General features: G+C 49.1%; 1 protein-coding gene across 1 annotated transcript; it reads left to right on the plus strand.

Annotated features, from left to right (window-relative positions):
• Positions 1-1,576: 1,576 nt before the first annotated feature.
• Positions 1,577-7,229, plus strand: LOC142564661 (uncharacterized). The gene is made up of 4 exons (XM_075675755.1): positions 1,577-1,655; positions 3,057-3,150; positions 3,683-3,733; positions 4,320-7,229. The coding sequence occupies exons 1-4, from the start codon at positions 1,627-1,629 to the stop codon at positions 6,303-6,305; spliced, it is 2,160 nt and encodes a 719-aa protein (XP_075531870.1). The 5' UTR covers positions 1,577-1,626; the 3' UTR covers positions 6,306-7,229.
• Positions 7,230-13,617: the final 6,388 nt, after the last annotated feature.

Consider the following 13,617-nt stretch of genomic DNA (forward strand, 5'->3'; position numbering starts at 1 on the left):
CGACGGTTTCCCCGAACAGTATGTCTGAAGTCCCATTTGTCTGTGTCCCCGGTCATTGTGGAACCTTTTTAAATGAATCAGCTGACTCCGCTTCCTCATCAATAAATGGCTAAGTCTTAAATATGCTTCCTGATTTCGCTTTTATTGCACGAGCTAGATTTAAACGACATTTATTTCTAAATGGTAATGATTCATCTCTACTTTCCGCAGATGATTTCCGACTTCTGAAGTTCCAGTGGAGCAAGAGCAACTGCCTTTCACGACAATGCCAAGTGACCTTAGCGAGTTTCCGCTGTAGAGTTACCCGCCTAAATTTCTACTTTCATACATCTGGTTTATCCATAAATATAACCTGTGCTTTTTAGCAATTAACCAGAAAATGTGAACCATTTCTTTCTTTCTTTCTTTCCTTCCTTCTTTCTCTCTTTCTTTCTTTCTTTCTTGCTGCCACTTCTCCTCCCTCCGCAGAATGTTCCTCTTATTTCCAACTAGAAAGCTGGGTTTACTGCTTACTAGACCAAACACCTTGCCCTTTGGTGCCTGTCAATTAGACACAAGCCATGGGCCAATGATTATTGCCATACACAAGTTCATTAAAGCGTCATGAAGGTTTTGCGGGCAGGCTACCGGCTGTTGGACAGCTTACCTTATTTTTATTTTATCCTAATCTTACGTTCAGGTCCTCAAGAAATTCCTGTTAGCAGTTTGGTTGCTAATCCTTCATTTTTGAATGCATGCCTCTACCACTTTATGGTATTTTGTTAGATGCAGCTTTCGAGCAAACCAGTGGGGGGGGGGGGGGGCGCAATCCCTCCTTTGGGTACGAGCCATGTTTTGAGGCAACAACCACAACTCCCGCATTGGGAAAAAAAGTGAGTGACACAATCGTCGTTTGTTCAAAACACTTCACTGCGGACAACTTGTTTCTGCCCGGTGAGCTGACTATTCCTTCTTTTTTAATGTATATGAGTGTTTTATATCACGCGGCCTTTCCGAACAGCGGAGTGCGCAGGAAATTATTTAGGCGGGCGCCTTAATACGTTAGTACGTACGGGAAATTTCGTTTTAGTTGTTTTCTGCGCGATCCTTAGTGTAACTAACGCTCAAATTAAGAAAATTAGCTCCTGAAATATACTCGTTGGCGTCATTTTGTCCACAGGCACCGGAAGCAGTGAAGCTGAAGTAGAGTTCATATAGACATATCCAAATATATGGATGTGTAGACATATCGTTTTGATAACCAGCTTTAGTTCTGAAGTGTATGCAAACGATGCTGTTTCAATGAAACACTGTCCCGTTTGACCTAGATACGTTTTTCCAAAGCTCAGCGTTATCTGCTACATAACGTTGCGCCTGCAGTAAGTGAAAGGAGATTTATGATTTGTGAAGGGGCCTTTCGCGCGTGTTCATACGATTACACATCGAGGAAAGTTTGCACGGGGTACCGAAAAGCAATTAACATGTACTAACCTTTCCTTTTTTTACCACTCACGCGCTGTGGCCATGCGGCTTTGTGCGCACAAGGAGCGAAGCAGACGAAGAAGAAGATCTGAGTCGCAAGGCCCCTGCCCTCGACCCCGAGAGTCAAACGAGCCGAACAATTCAGCAACTCAACCTGAGCACAGAATGGAACATCGGAGAGTCCGTCAACCAAGGTGAGGCGGCTGCGATCTCGCCACACGTCGATCATCGGCTTTAATTAGAGTGCAGCCAAATGCCACCGGGTTCGCAGTGATGAACGTGGCGCAACAGGACCAGCATTGTAGATCCGTCTGGTCTGTGTTCATTAACCCTAGGGTCATTGGCTGACGCCGCTGTAGCATTTGGGCTGACTCGTGGAATCCTCGATCAGTGTTCCCCGTGAAAGAGCGCAAGGGCAGGTAATTGTTGAGGATCTTACCGCACCGCGCATGCGCGTTGAGACGCGGTTCTATCGAGGCTCATCAACCGCAGCGACCAGTAATGCTTGCTTCCGTACGATGCCCGCTTACCGCAATCGCCGATACGGCAGTGTTACGTCACGGATTTCAAACCGTCTTTTTTGTATTCGGGACGTTCTATCTCGGTAGTAGTTCTTGAAATTTGCGAAGTTCAGTCTTCACTCTTTCTAGACCACTATTTAGTGCAACTTTACCGAGAAAATATAAATAACGAGGCTCGAGCAGACACCATCAAAGTGTGTGACGACCAGACCGGCGTCGTCGGAAACGTGAATGTGGCGGCGCTACCGGTCTTCCATATTTGCGTTCTTGCCGCTCACCGTAACGCCTCTCTTTGAGAGTGGCTTTTCTGGAATCGTGGAAAGGTAGTTAACTGATTCAGCTCAACCTTTTTTTATCCCTTTCGTGTCTTTTTATGTGCTGTCACAATAAAACATTATCTCACCCGGATTCCGCGCCGGACAGGAGAGAGCGAAGCTCCCGTGGTGCCATTCACTCCCTTAGCACTGGAAGCATTGTCCGAGTAAAGAACGACAAATATACGGCTTGAAAAGGGAACTGGTGGCGTTGGGGTGGCCATACTCAGCGAGGTGCAACTTTTTCTCATCTCGAAGCCGGTCATGTTTTGGCATCAATGTGCTTAGGGACAAAGAAAAATGTGAACCCCATATAGCATATAATCTATCGGAAAATACGCAAATATCGTTGTGTAGAGCGACAAGAGCGACATTGAAACTCGTGCATACGTATACCAAATCCAGCGGAGGTCTCACGCGTGCTCTTTGCATCTCGATCTGACTGAGTAACCGCAAACTTGCCTGCGAGCATAACACATCTCATCGCTAAGTGAAAAATGCTTCATCCGTATTTCTTTTCTTTTTTTTCTCTCTCTTTGTAGTCCAGTACCACCTCGTCTTTGTATGAATCATCAATGCCACTACCATTTATTAGCCCTTAAAAGGCGCCTGTGGGCTGCCTATAGAACTAACAAACAGGAAAAGCACAAGCACAGTAATGACATATGCAGGAATCAGGAAGAACACAACATTCGACTGGATACAACCGGAATTTCTTCGGCTTTCTAATGGTTTGTTTTTATCCACTACATCCACACAGACCCCGTTTGGGGGACATGGAAGTGAAATCGCCCCCTGAACGGCCCACGGAACTCTCTCCAGTGTGCAGTCCAGTGAGCCCCCTAAGCCCGCTTGTAAGTACTCCAGTCTGTCATTTTCCGCTCCCCGAAGTGCATGACCTGCAGTAGAATACCTCGCCATACATTTCTTTCCATTCCCCAGATGTTGTATTTTTCTTGTCGTAGCTAAAGGAGTGGGAAAAAAGAGGGAGGGGGGACAAGATAGCAGTAACTAAGAAAAAAAAATTACGCCTGATAATGCCATTCTCAAACACCGCTAGAGTGGTTTGAAGGGACATTCAATCTTTGAGCGACAAATCACAATGCCAATATTTTCTAAATAATACAGTTCAATTGAATAACTTGCTTTTATAACAATTTTGCCTGACTAGCACTAGAGGCTTGTCACTTTGTGAGGCAGTCGTGTGTTACTCGCACTAAGTTTCAAAATTACAGCACTACAGGACTGACGTTGTTTCCAATCTAATTTCCACGATCCCCACGTTGTGAGCATAGCGCAGTCCCTTTATTTCAGGATGCCTTTATTTGGTTGCCTGCCATTTTTCGTAAGTTTCTTTTTTCTTTTTTGTTTCTTTGTGAATTACAGGCGCAGGACGCTCCGCCGTCTCAGCACCCGTCGTCGAAATCGAACCCGTGGGTGAGTACACACTTCGTTTTGGCCGAGTCGCATTATTAGGGCTGCTTAAACCGGCACAAATTACAACGGCGAGATTGGTCGAACGACGGCGGTCACTGGAGCCAGCTTTTCGACAAGACTTTTCTTCGCCAGGCAAATCCCTCAAAGCCCTGGTAAGACTTAACTAAGAAAAGCTATCTCGTTGAAACTTTGGCTTCAGCGACAGACATTGGCCGACTATTTCAGACCACTTTAGGCCTCTGCATTTATCTGAGCTCCTGAGTTATTTTAAAACACAAGCGCAGTCATTCGGGCAATCATGAACAAGTGCCCCATCAGTGGTTTCGAGCCGAACATAAGCAGGAAAGTTCGTACTTCTTTCGCGGGTGCTTAATCAGAGGGAACAATTGAAAGTTTTCGAACAAGTACATATTCCCACGCATACCTGTGGCCCCACGTCAGGTATGCAGTTGTACTGATTTTTTTACCAATGTCTATGCGAAATCTGAGCCATAACCGTACAACGAAAACAACAGTTCACCCCAAACAAATGTGTCAGATATAAGAACTACAGCGTCTTCTGACGTCAGTCCTTCTCTCTTCGCAGTCACCCCGGGCCCTGTACGAGCGCCTGGTTCCCCAGCGCACTGAGAATGATAAGCCCTCCGTGAACCGCATCAGCAGCGTCATAGCAGCTGCCTCCGCGGTCCTCCTCGTCGCCTCCGTCCTGGTTATCTTAGCCCTGTTCGTCCGCGGGGGTCCCCTCAAGTCCGAACACTGCAACAGTGCCGCCTGCAACCAATTCGCCAAGCTCCTCAACGACAGCATCGACTGGTCGGCTGACCCGTGTCACAACTTCGATGCATACGTCTGCAGCCGTTGGCACTCTAAGCGCAAGTACTCGGTGAGAGCGGAGCGGGTCGTCAGAGCGGTCGACGCCATGACGAACGTCGTCAGCAAGGACGTGCAGGGGACGCCGTCCCAAGGCCAGGACTTCCTGCAGAAAGTGAGCCTCTTCTACCGCTCCTGCGACATGGTGTGGCGCGGCGATCGTGACGAACTTCCCGTGATCCGAGAGTTCCTTCTGCGCGCTGGCATTGTCTGGCCGCGTCGACCCTCGACGCCCGACGCCCTGCGCACTTTGCTAAGCCTAAGCGTGGAGCTCGACTGGCCGGTCATCATTCAGGTAGTCCCATGGAAGAAGGGTGTGTGGATGCGCATACCTCTCTCCTTCAACATGGCTCTCACAGAAAATAGACTGCGGAGCTATTTGGAGAGCAAGATGCGCAGCTTCAACTTCCTGAAGGCAAAGTTCTCTGAAGAGGATTCCAACGGCGCCGTCAACTTCAATGATACCGACAAGTTGGAGTCGACGTTCTTCCAGCCCCTCGCCGACTTAGCGACAATCGGTGCGGCCGAAGAGCTGGACACAAGAAGTTTGGAAAAGAACAAGTGGATGAAGTTCTTAGAACAATGGAACGTGACTGTCGCGCCGTCCTTCTTCACCGATAGCCCGAGATACGTAAAGAAATTTCTCGACCTGTGGAAGCGCGAGGGCGAGGCTCGCACTCACCTCTTCATCTCGTGGATGGCGGTCAGGTATGTCAGCCTGTTTGCCAACCGCGATCTCGTTTCCAACTTCTACAGCACGACGAACCCCGAAAAGATCATGTACTTTCACGGACGGACTTGTTACGCTCTCGTCTACAAGTTCATCGGAGATTACCTCTTCGCCCCGTACAACACCCAAGTCTTTCTGCCCGTTCGAGACGACGTGGAGCGCATTGTTTCGGTCATCAGAAACAAGCTAGCGGCTCACCTATCCTCCACGCCACCGTTCTCCAACGAAACGTCCCCGAAGTTCCGGTGGGCTTCTCTGGACGTCGTCCTGAAAGCTCTGAACCAAACGGCGCACAACAGCGCGAACGCAACCAGCGCGGCCGACACGCTCTTGCCAGACATGAATAACTCCCTCGCACACAACTGGCACGCTGCGTGGCAAGCGAGTCGATCCGGGCGAGCAGGCTCCATTCCGTACACCTTGGGCTGGGAAACGATCATGTCCATGTCCCCGTACACTCAGTTGCGCGACGACTTTGTCCTCGCGCCGTACGTCCTCTCGTTCCCGCTCTACGATCCGAACCTGGTGGACGCCGTCAAGTACGGAGCATTCGGAGCGGTCGTGGCAAGAGCGTCTGCTCAGATGGCCATCACGCACTACAGTGGCGTTAACGCAACGGCGCAGTCCGTGGACGACGCGCGGACGTGCGTCAAGTCAATCGGCAGAGACGCTGCGTCGACGCTGCTGGACTTGGCGTCCCTGAACGTCCTTACGGACGCCTTTGAGGAGTACGGTTCTCACGGGACGCTGGCGGTCGCGAAACGCTTCACGGCTTCGCAGCTGCTGTTCGTCTCCTGGTGCTTCCAGAAGTGCCGAGGTCAGTCGGAGGCTCTGGGCGACGAATGCAACGCGGCCGTTCGTCACGTTGCCGCTTTCAGCTCGGCGTTCGGCTGCTCCCAGGGCGACCCCCTCAACCCCAAGAAAAGATGCACCTTGTTCAAGCGCTATAGCCAAGACGTGCAACAATTGTGACGTAATAGTGACGCAGAGGTGCGCGACCCTTGTTCCCTGCAGCTTTTGTGTTCGCTTTTCATCCGTTTTTGTTTTTCTTTTACTATTGTGTCACTTATTTATTTTCTAGCGGAATATATGTACGCACATCACAGTATGCATGTTGTACGCAAGGAACATCTTTGGAGACATGTATGCGCTTTTTAGACATTTTTCGTACCCCATCGAAGCGATTTATATGCACAAATCTGAGTAAGAAGCAGTCTCGATGCCTTCTAAGGTACCAAAAAATTGTACAGTCAGCGTGCCGAGTGCAGTACTGAAGTACAGACTAGCTGGAAGACTCCGGCACAGCAGATTGCAGCAGTGCAGCCCGTGGCACCCTCGACCAGCATTGCAGCTCCTGCCGGCACGAGCGGTCTCCCGATTTGCCTCCAAGCCCAGACACTTCAGGTTGTGCCTCACGTAACAAATGCACCTTCTACCTACAGACACACTGCGAATGAACTGACAACATTGACAAGTTGTCAGCGGCGTAGACGCAATCACCTTAACGCAGCATTGCCAGTTATTCTGTTTATTGAAGTTCCCGCGAAGAGAGACGATTAGAGCTTCATTGTTCATTACGACGCATCGACGTGCATCAAATTCGAGCGCACAGGGCATAACATGGTTGCTAAAATGAGGGGGACCTTTTTTAATTCCTCTGTGTGTTGTGTGCACAGAGCTCTCGGAATCCGAAAAGTACTTTAAACGTTACTGTGAACGGATTTGATCTGGTGAACAGACCCTCATTTACATTGAAGCATCGGCATAGTGCATGATCGCGTATCTACGTCGACTTCCTCACAGCGCTGCCGTGTATCCAGATGCCGCGAAGGCATGTCATAAGGCACACTATCTTATCTGATTAGGTTACCAGTGTGGTTAGAACGCGATGTCATAGCGCCGACAAGGCGTGATGAACTCCAAAGGTTTGCGTCGTCCACCCAGTCATTGTCGACGATATCCACTGACGCAGAGGTTTCGTGAGCCGCCCCAAGCGTTATGCACATCCATTTTACACACGGAGGCAGTTGAGCCAATGCCACAGACACGTTACTACGTGATCAAACATGGCGCCGCCCAGGAACCGCTGTAAAGAGAGCCTATGGAACCTTTTGTAGCGAGCAGTCGGCACACCGTCGCCAGGGGTCGCCACAAGTGCGCGGCCATTGAACGCCTTCTGAACCGGCAGCAGGCGGGCATCAGCCACCGCCAACTTCTCCAGCAATGTATCGCCGAGAGGGCGAGCACAGCTTTCAGTACTATTCCTTTAAAATGTGAAAGACCAGAGGGAAGACCTGCTTTGCAGTGAAATGCAAGAAGGGCGAGGGGAGACTCGAATGCGTGGGACAATCGAGACGATGTGGTGCGAACTCCATCGGCCTCAGCTGCACAGAGAGCAGGGTGTCGAACCGAACCCTAAATGAAAACAGTACCCGAACCACAATTTTGGGTGAAGCTGAACGCAAAATATTTCGTAACGTCCCTGAACCCGAACCGAACCTGACTGCGAAAAAAATATTAATAATAACGGGTATTGGTTCCGGCAGGAAACGGTTCTAGCAAATAAGGCGGCCACGCGCGCTCAATAGCTTGCACGATTGTTCGAATAGCTACTTCAGTCGGCGCACCCTAGTAACATATTTTTACGACTCATGGGTTGCGTTGTTAGCGGGAATGGGGATAAACGATGGGTATGTCTTGGTAACTACGGCTACCTCGGCACACCCGCTCGCACACCTGAAGTCGGCCGTGCCAGTTGTGTTCCGGGGCCGAAAACTTGTTTTGGGACTCCGCTGAATCGACATTTCTAACTTCACTTCATGCAAACTTCACCTGCCGGCAATTGACGCAGAACGTGCAGAGGGAGAATTAGTCCGCGTTTTGCCCGTTTTATTATGTTTGACATTTGGCAAATAGTGGAACTGACTTAAACAGCTTGACGTTCTTCTTTTTTTTTAAAGATGCTTCAACGTTAGAAGAAAACGGCTGAGATTTATTATCCATTGGAAATATTGTCTCGAAGGAATGCTTAATAAAATTCCTGACTGACTAGTCATCACAGGACATTTTATGGCTCTGCTAATGGACAACACTCGTAGTGAATCATCACGCATGTACATGGAAAAGAACGTCAATTTGCACGAACCTGGCCAGCATAAATATTAGCTAAAGTCACGTACTTCGCCCGTGTAGATTCCCTGATAAGGATAAGACGATTTTCTCTCCATGGAAATAGAGAGAAGGGATTGATGCTTGATTATAGAAAATTTCGGAGTTTTAGCTTAATTAGTTTTGTCCGCTCTTCGGGAATGTGTTGTCAAGTATAGCAATAAATGGCCATTTCGAGGTAGTAAGAATTTGTAAACTAATTATCAGAACACAGGAGGAGTTCGCTTACATGACAAATAATATGCAGCTTAATACATGACAAAAAAAATTGTTCCCTTGAAAAGAAAAAGAAGACATATTCAATGCTAAATATTTACTGTCCTGTACCTTTTTATTGTTGCGGATATAAATTTCGAACTTCCTCATGCGCAATATCTGTCCATATAAATTTTCTATGGCATTTCATCTAAAGGCACTGCAAGCCGCATTTTCTTATGTCCAATAGTTTTGCCGCAAACGCAGTACCACGTTGCGAATTCTGGATGATAAATCGATCGCATACCAAACAGAGGAAAATAATGATATTTTAAGGAATGGAAACTTCCAATTTGCCTTGGAAGAGTGCTCTGGCAGTACTCATCCCCAACCTGGCAAGACACCTAGCGCTGAATACTTGAGGCCCATCTCGCTTATACCTGTGTGGGTAAAGTAGTGGTCACGCGGTAATGAATCGACTCTCGTGGTTCTTGGAGAATAACGACAGCAGGCCTATCCACACAGGATGCCATGAAACTCGTTAAGCATCAAATCATAGACAACGACTCTAGCGGCACTGTGGCCGTTTTGGTCTTGATCTTGAGAAGGCCTTCGACAACGCTCTACATTCGCCCATACTAGCCTCGACATCTTGGTTCAATCTGCGTGAGAAATTTTACAACTGTATTAGATCGTTCATGTCGGATAGGGATGTGGCCGATCTCGAATGACAACTGCTAGAACTTGGCAAGAGGGTCACCCAACCTGGGTCAGTCATTTCCCCCTCTTTGTTCAATATAGCCATGGTCGACCCTAGCAGAAAGCTTCTCGAGATTGAAAGCATCAAACACACTATGTACGCTAACGATATAGCTATATGGTGCGCAGGAAGCAATGATGGTAAGATTGAAGGAGCCTTACAGGAGGCCATAGACACTATCGAATCCTATCTTGAACCCACCGGTCTCAGAAGCTCGCCCTTGAATTTAGAACTCTTACTGTGTAGTCCCAAGAAACGCGGTCGAAGGCACAAGGGGTGGACATCGTTAGAAGACAGAGACATTAACCTATATCCAAGAAAAGGTTGCCGTATACCCAGAGTCCATTCGATCAAGGTCTTGGGCATGATCGTTGAGTCAGTGGGTACAAATGGCAAGAAGGAGTATTTTAATGACTGGAAAATGTAGAGAGGTCGGCTGGATAATCGAGCATCTGACCTGCTACTCAACGTAAGGGAAGGGGAAGAGGGGAAGAAAAAGGGTCACAATGGGGGATGATAATTGGAGGAACGAGGTGAAGGACACATTAAACAACTGGTATCGCAGGCGTGAGCCCAGGCCTGTGTCACCTAGGAAACGTGAAAGAGCACGCATTGTCTCTGTCGTCTGCCAACTCTGTGGCCATGCGGCTAGCAAGAGTTCCTCCGACAGTGGTCCATTGTGTAAATGTTTCAAGGTATCTGCCATTGTCAGTCTTTCGCGCGCATACTCAGGGCCCACCACGAGCACATGTTCCATAGTCTCTACAGTGCCACACACTGAACACTCCGGGGAGTCTGTCCGTCCAATAATGTGCAAATATTTGCTCGTGAAGCCGACGCCCAATCGCAGTCTGTGTATCAGGCATGTATGAGGGCGTGGAATTCCACGCAGAATAGGAAGTTTCATATCGGGATCCAGTCTTTTAAGGCGGACGTGACGAGCGTGTGGCTGAGCCCAGTATCTTCCCGTCGCACTCCTCATTAATTCCGACAGGAGGCATGTGATGTCCGGTCTACAAATGGCTAGACTATAAGCAAGCTAGTTGCTAAAACTGAAAGTGCCTTTCGTTTAGTCCGGATGGTACCAAATCGGCATCATGGACTCAAGGAGGATAACCTCATTCGACTAATGCATGCCTTCGATCTGTTCCACCTTACATACGTGGCAGCCATGCATCGATGGAAATGGGCCAGAGCGGGAGAAATTGAATGCACAGTTGAAAAAGATTACTAAGCGGGTTCTCGGGATACCTGTATACGCTTGTACAGAGCGCTTAATTCATCTTGGCCTTCATAATACTCTGAAAGAGATTGCAGAGGCCCCGGAGCGCGCATAGGTAATTCGCCTCACGAAGGCAGGAAGATCCATCTTGCAGGTACTCGTATATCACCCCGATACAGTACTGGAGGAGTTCTCTGACGTTTCTCCGTCGATTCTTGAGAACATTATGGTCACGCGCATACCTAGGAACATGCACCCCAATTATAATCGCGGTAGAAGGTGGGAAAGGGCGGCCAACCTCCTTACGCAAACACACAGTGATCAGCGACAGGTCAGCTTTGTGGATGCCGCTTCCTGTAAGGGACGTCGACCGTTCGCCATCGTCACTGTCGGTGGTCGGCATGGAATGACCAATGCTGCCTCTGTTCGGACGAGGGTCTCCGAAATTGCTGAACAAATGGCTATTGCACTAGCCGTGCTGCATAGCTCGCGGGATGCCATCTATAGTGATTCAAGGTCTGCTGTCATAGCATTTGGAAAAGCCACTGTTTCCAAACTAGCCCTCAGACTTCTGGGGGCAAGGCAATCACGCACCACTCCATTTATTGGTTTCCCGCACATCGGGGTCAGATAAAGGGGGCTCCTCCCAACCTCAACGAGTCGGCTCACGAGGCTGCGGGTGAATTTGACCACCGCACTACCCTCGACCAATTGGAAGCAGACTCCCCAGACCAAAGGGACACGCCCTCCACCTACAGCGAAATTACTAAATACTACTATCTCAGCCGTAGAACCTACTTCGTTCCTTACCCGCGGCTCAATAGTGCTCAAGCCTATTGAGCTCTATTGCACCGTCTACCAGAAACGAATACGTATCCCAATCCGTCGCTATTACATAAAATCTATCCGGATACTTACATCAATTGTACTTTCCGGGATTGTGGAGAAATAGCCACGTTAGAACACATGCTCTGGCAGTGTGCCCAGTAAGACTCTATCATCCATAACAGCTCGGCCAGATGGGAGGCGGTCCTCCGCAGCCCTTTTCTGGCCGACCAACTCTGGGCTGTCCAGCAGGCCCACGATGCGGCCGAGAGACTCGGTCTCTCGGTTCCCACGTCGGAGCGGCCTGCTTCGTGAACACTCACGATCTGCAGGTATTCAATAAAGTTTTACCATACCATACCAAAAGCAGTACCACGGAGGCTAGTACAGCAACTACGCCGTTCTGTTGCTCCTAATGCTTCGATTGCCGTTAGGCTACCCTTCACCCTAGAGGATACTACTAGGTCTCATTAGAAAGCACAGAAAGTAAGCTTTCCAATGCAATATATCTCGCATCTGTCTAGTGCGTATCGCAAGCACAGCGCATCCGCGAACAGTGCATAAAATCCTTAGAAGTGCGTGTGGAGGAGTACAGTATTGAGCAAACCGGCGGAAGACGAAGAAGTTCACAGGACGGAGTAGTAAAGCACATCGAGGACAGAGGCAAGTGTTGCATTAAAATACGGTATACAGTTATAAAACATTATGGAAATCCAACGCACACGTTGGAATCTCTTGGCGAAGCGAAGCTCTAGGGCACCGGTAAATTAAATGCCATAAAACTTCAATTTTCGGCGCTGCTCTTCACACCATAGCGATTACGTGAATACCATACGAGACGGCGAAATAGCGGACGCACCAACCACGTGACCCACGCGGCCGCCGCATTATACTATACTCTCATCTCAGGGATCGGCTCAGTGTATACTAACAGAACTGGCGACAGGATCGGAAACTTTACTCGGCGAGCAAACGACCGAGCAAACGCGCCAAACTGCGGGGACATAGAAAGTTTCGATCAATAAAGTGTTCACGCGCTTGAAGCGTCTACATTTGTGGCACCAAGGATGTTTAGGCACTGTTTGTTGTCGCACTGCGTAACTCCAGGACAACACGGATGGTCACCAGCACACCTGCAGGGCAGGTACAGATGGGGCTGTGCACATATGTGCCGATTCGTACGTTATGCGAGCGTTGTCACGTGTGCGAGAGCAGCGTGCTCAACTTCTTTTTTTTTTTCATTGAGTGATAATGCACCTGAAGTCTGGGACAACCTAGTGAGTGAGGGAGGGAGTGAGAACACTTTATTTCGAATCTGAACGGTTTGCGTCCGGCGAGATAGTGGGCTGGGGCACCCGCCGAGGTTACGGCCAAGAGCTCTTGCCTCTCGGCGGCTTCCTTGGCCTGCTGGACTGCCCAGAGTTGATCTTCCAGGTTCGAGCTGAGTAGCGCCGCCTGCCATCGCGCACGGAGGCTGTCGATGGAGGCTTCGCTCGCATTTACCTGTATTAGTTCCCGGCATTCCCATAGCATGTGTTCTAACGTGGCTTTGGTGCCAAACACTTTGTATCTATCTGTTGTGTATATGTCTGGATAAACAGCATGCATTAGTATCGGGCTCTTGTGTGATTTGGTTGGTAGTTGTAGCCACTGGACAGCTTGAGATCTAGTGAGTTGTGGATGGGGTGATGGATAAGTGCATCTTTGCATCTTGTAATGGTTGGCGATGTCGTCGAACCTCGTCATTCTGTTTCTCCATTCCCACACTTGGGAGGGCCCTGTCCAGGTGTCTACGTTTGTCGCAGCTCGGAAAGTCAGTCCTCGAGCCAAGTTGTGTGCCGCCGCGTTAGGGTTGTCCTTCTCCCCTTGAGTCGGTGATGTCTCTTCTTGGTTTGCCTTGTCCGAGTAGGTTTAGTGCCTCAGCTGAGATCAGGCCGTTCGCGATGTTGCGTACTGCCATCTGGGAATCAGTAATTATATAGTATGCGTTGGTTTGTGCTATGGCTAACGCTATGGCCACATCCTCCGCCGTTTCGATGCGTGTCGTGATTATAGTCGAGCTTGTGCAGCATTGTCTCTTGCGGTTAAGTAATGCTGCGACAAAGCTGCATTTG

Source organism: Dermacentor variabilis, chromosome 11 (assembly GCF_050947875.1).
Source record: "Dermacentor variabilis isolate Ectoservices chromosome 11, ASM5094787v1, whole genome shotgun sequence".
NCBI classification, from domain to species: domain Eukaryota; kingdom Metazoa; phylum Arthropoda; class Arachnida; order Ixodida; family Ixodidae; genus Dermacentor; species Dermacentor variabilis.

Excerpts from the sequence above, each read along its gene's own strand:
- LOC142564661 (XM_075675755.1), top strand. The coding sequence starts at position 1,627 with ATGGAACATCGGAGAGTCCGTCAACCAAG. Across the intron at positions 1,656-3,056 it reads CGGAGAGTCCGTCAACCAAG|ACCCCGTTTGGGGGACATGG; the intron begins GTGAGGCGGCTG and ends ACATCCACACAG. Across the intron at positions 3,151-3,682 it reads TGAGCCCCCTAAGCCCGCTT|GCGCAGGACGCTCCGCCGTC; the intron begins GTAAGTACTCCA and ends TGTGAATTACAG.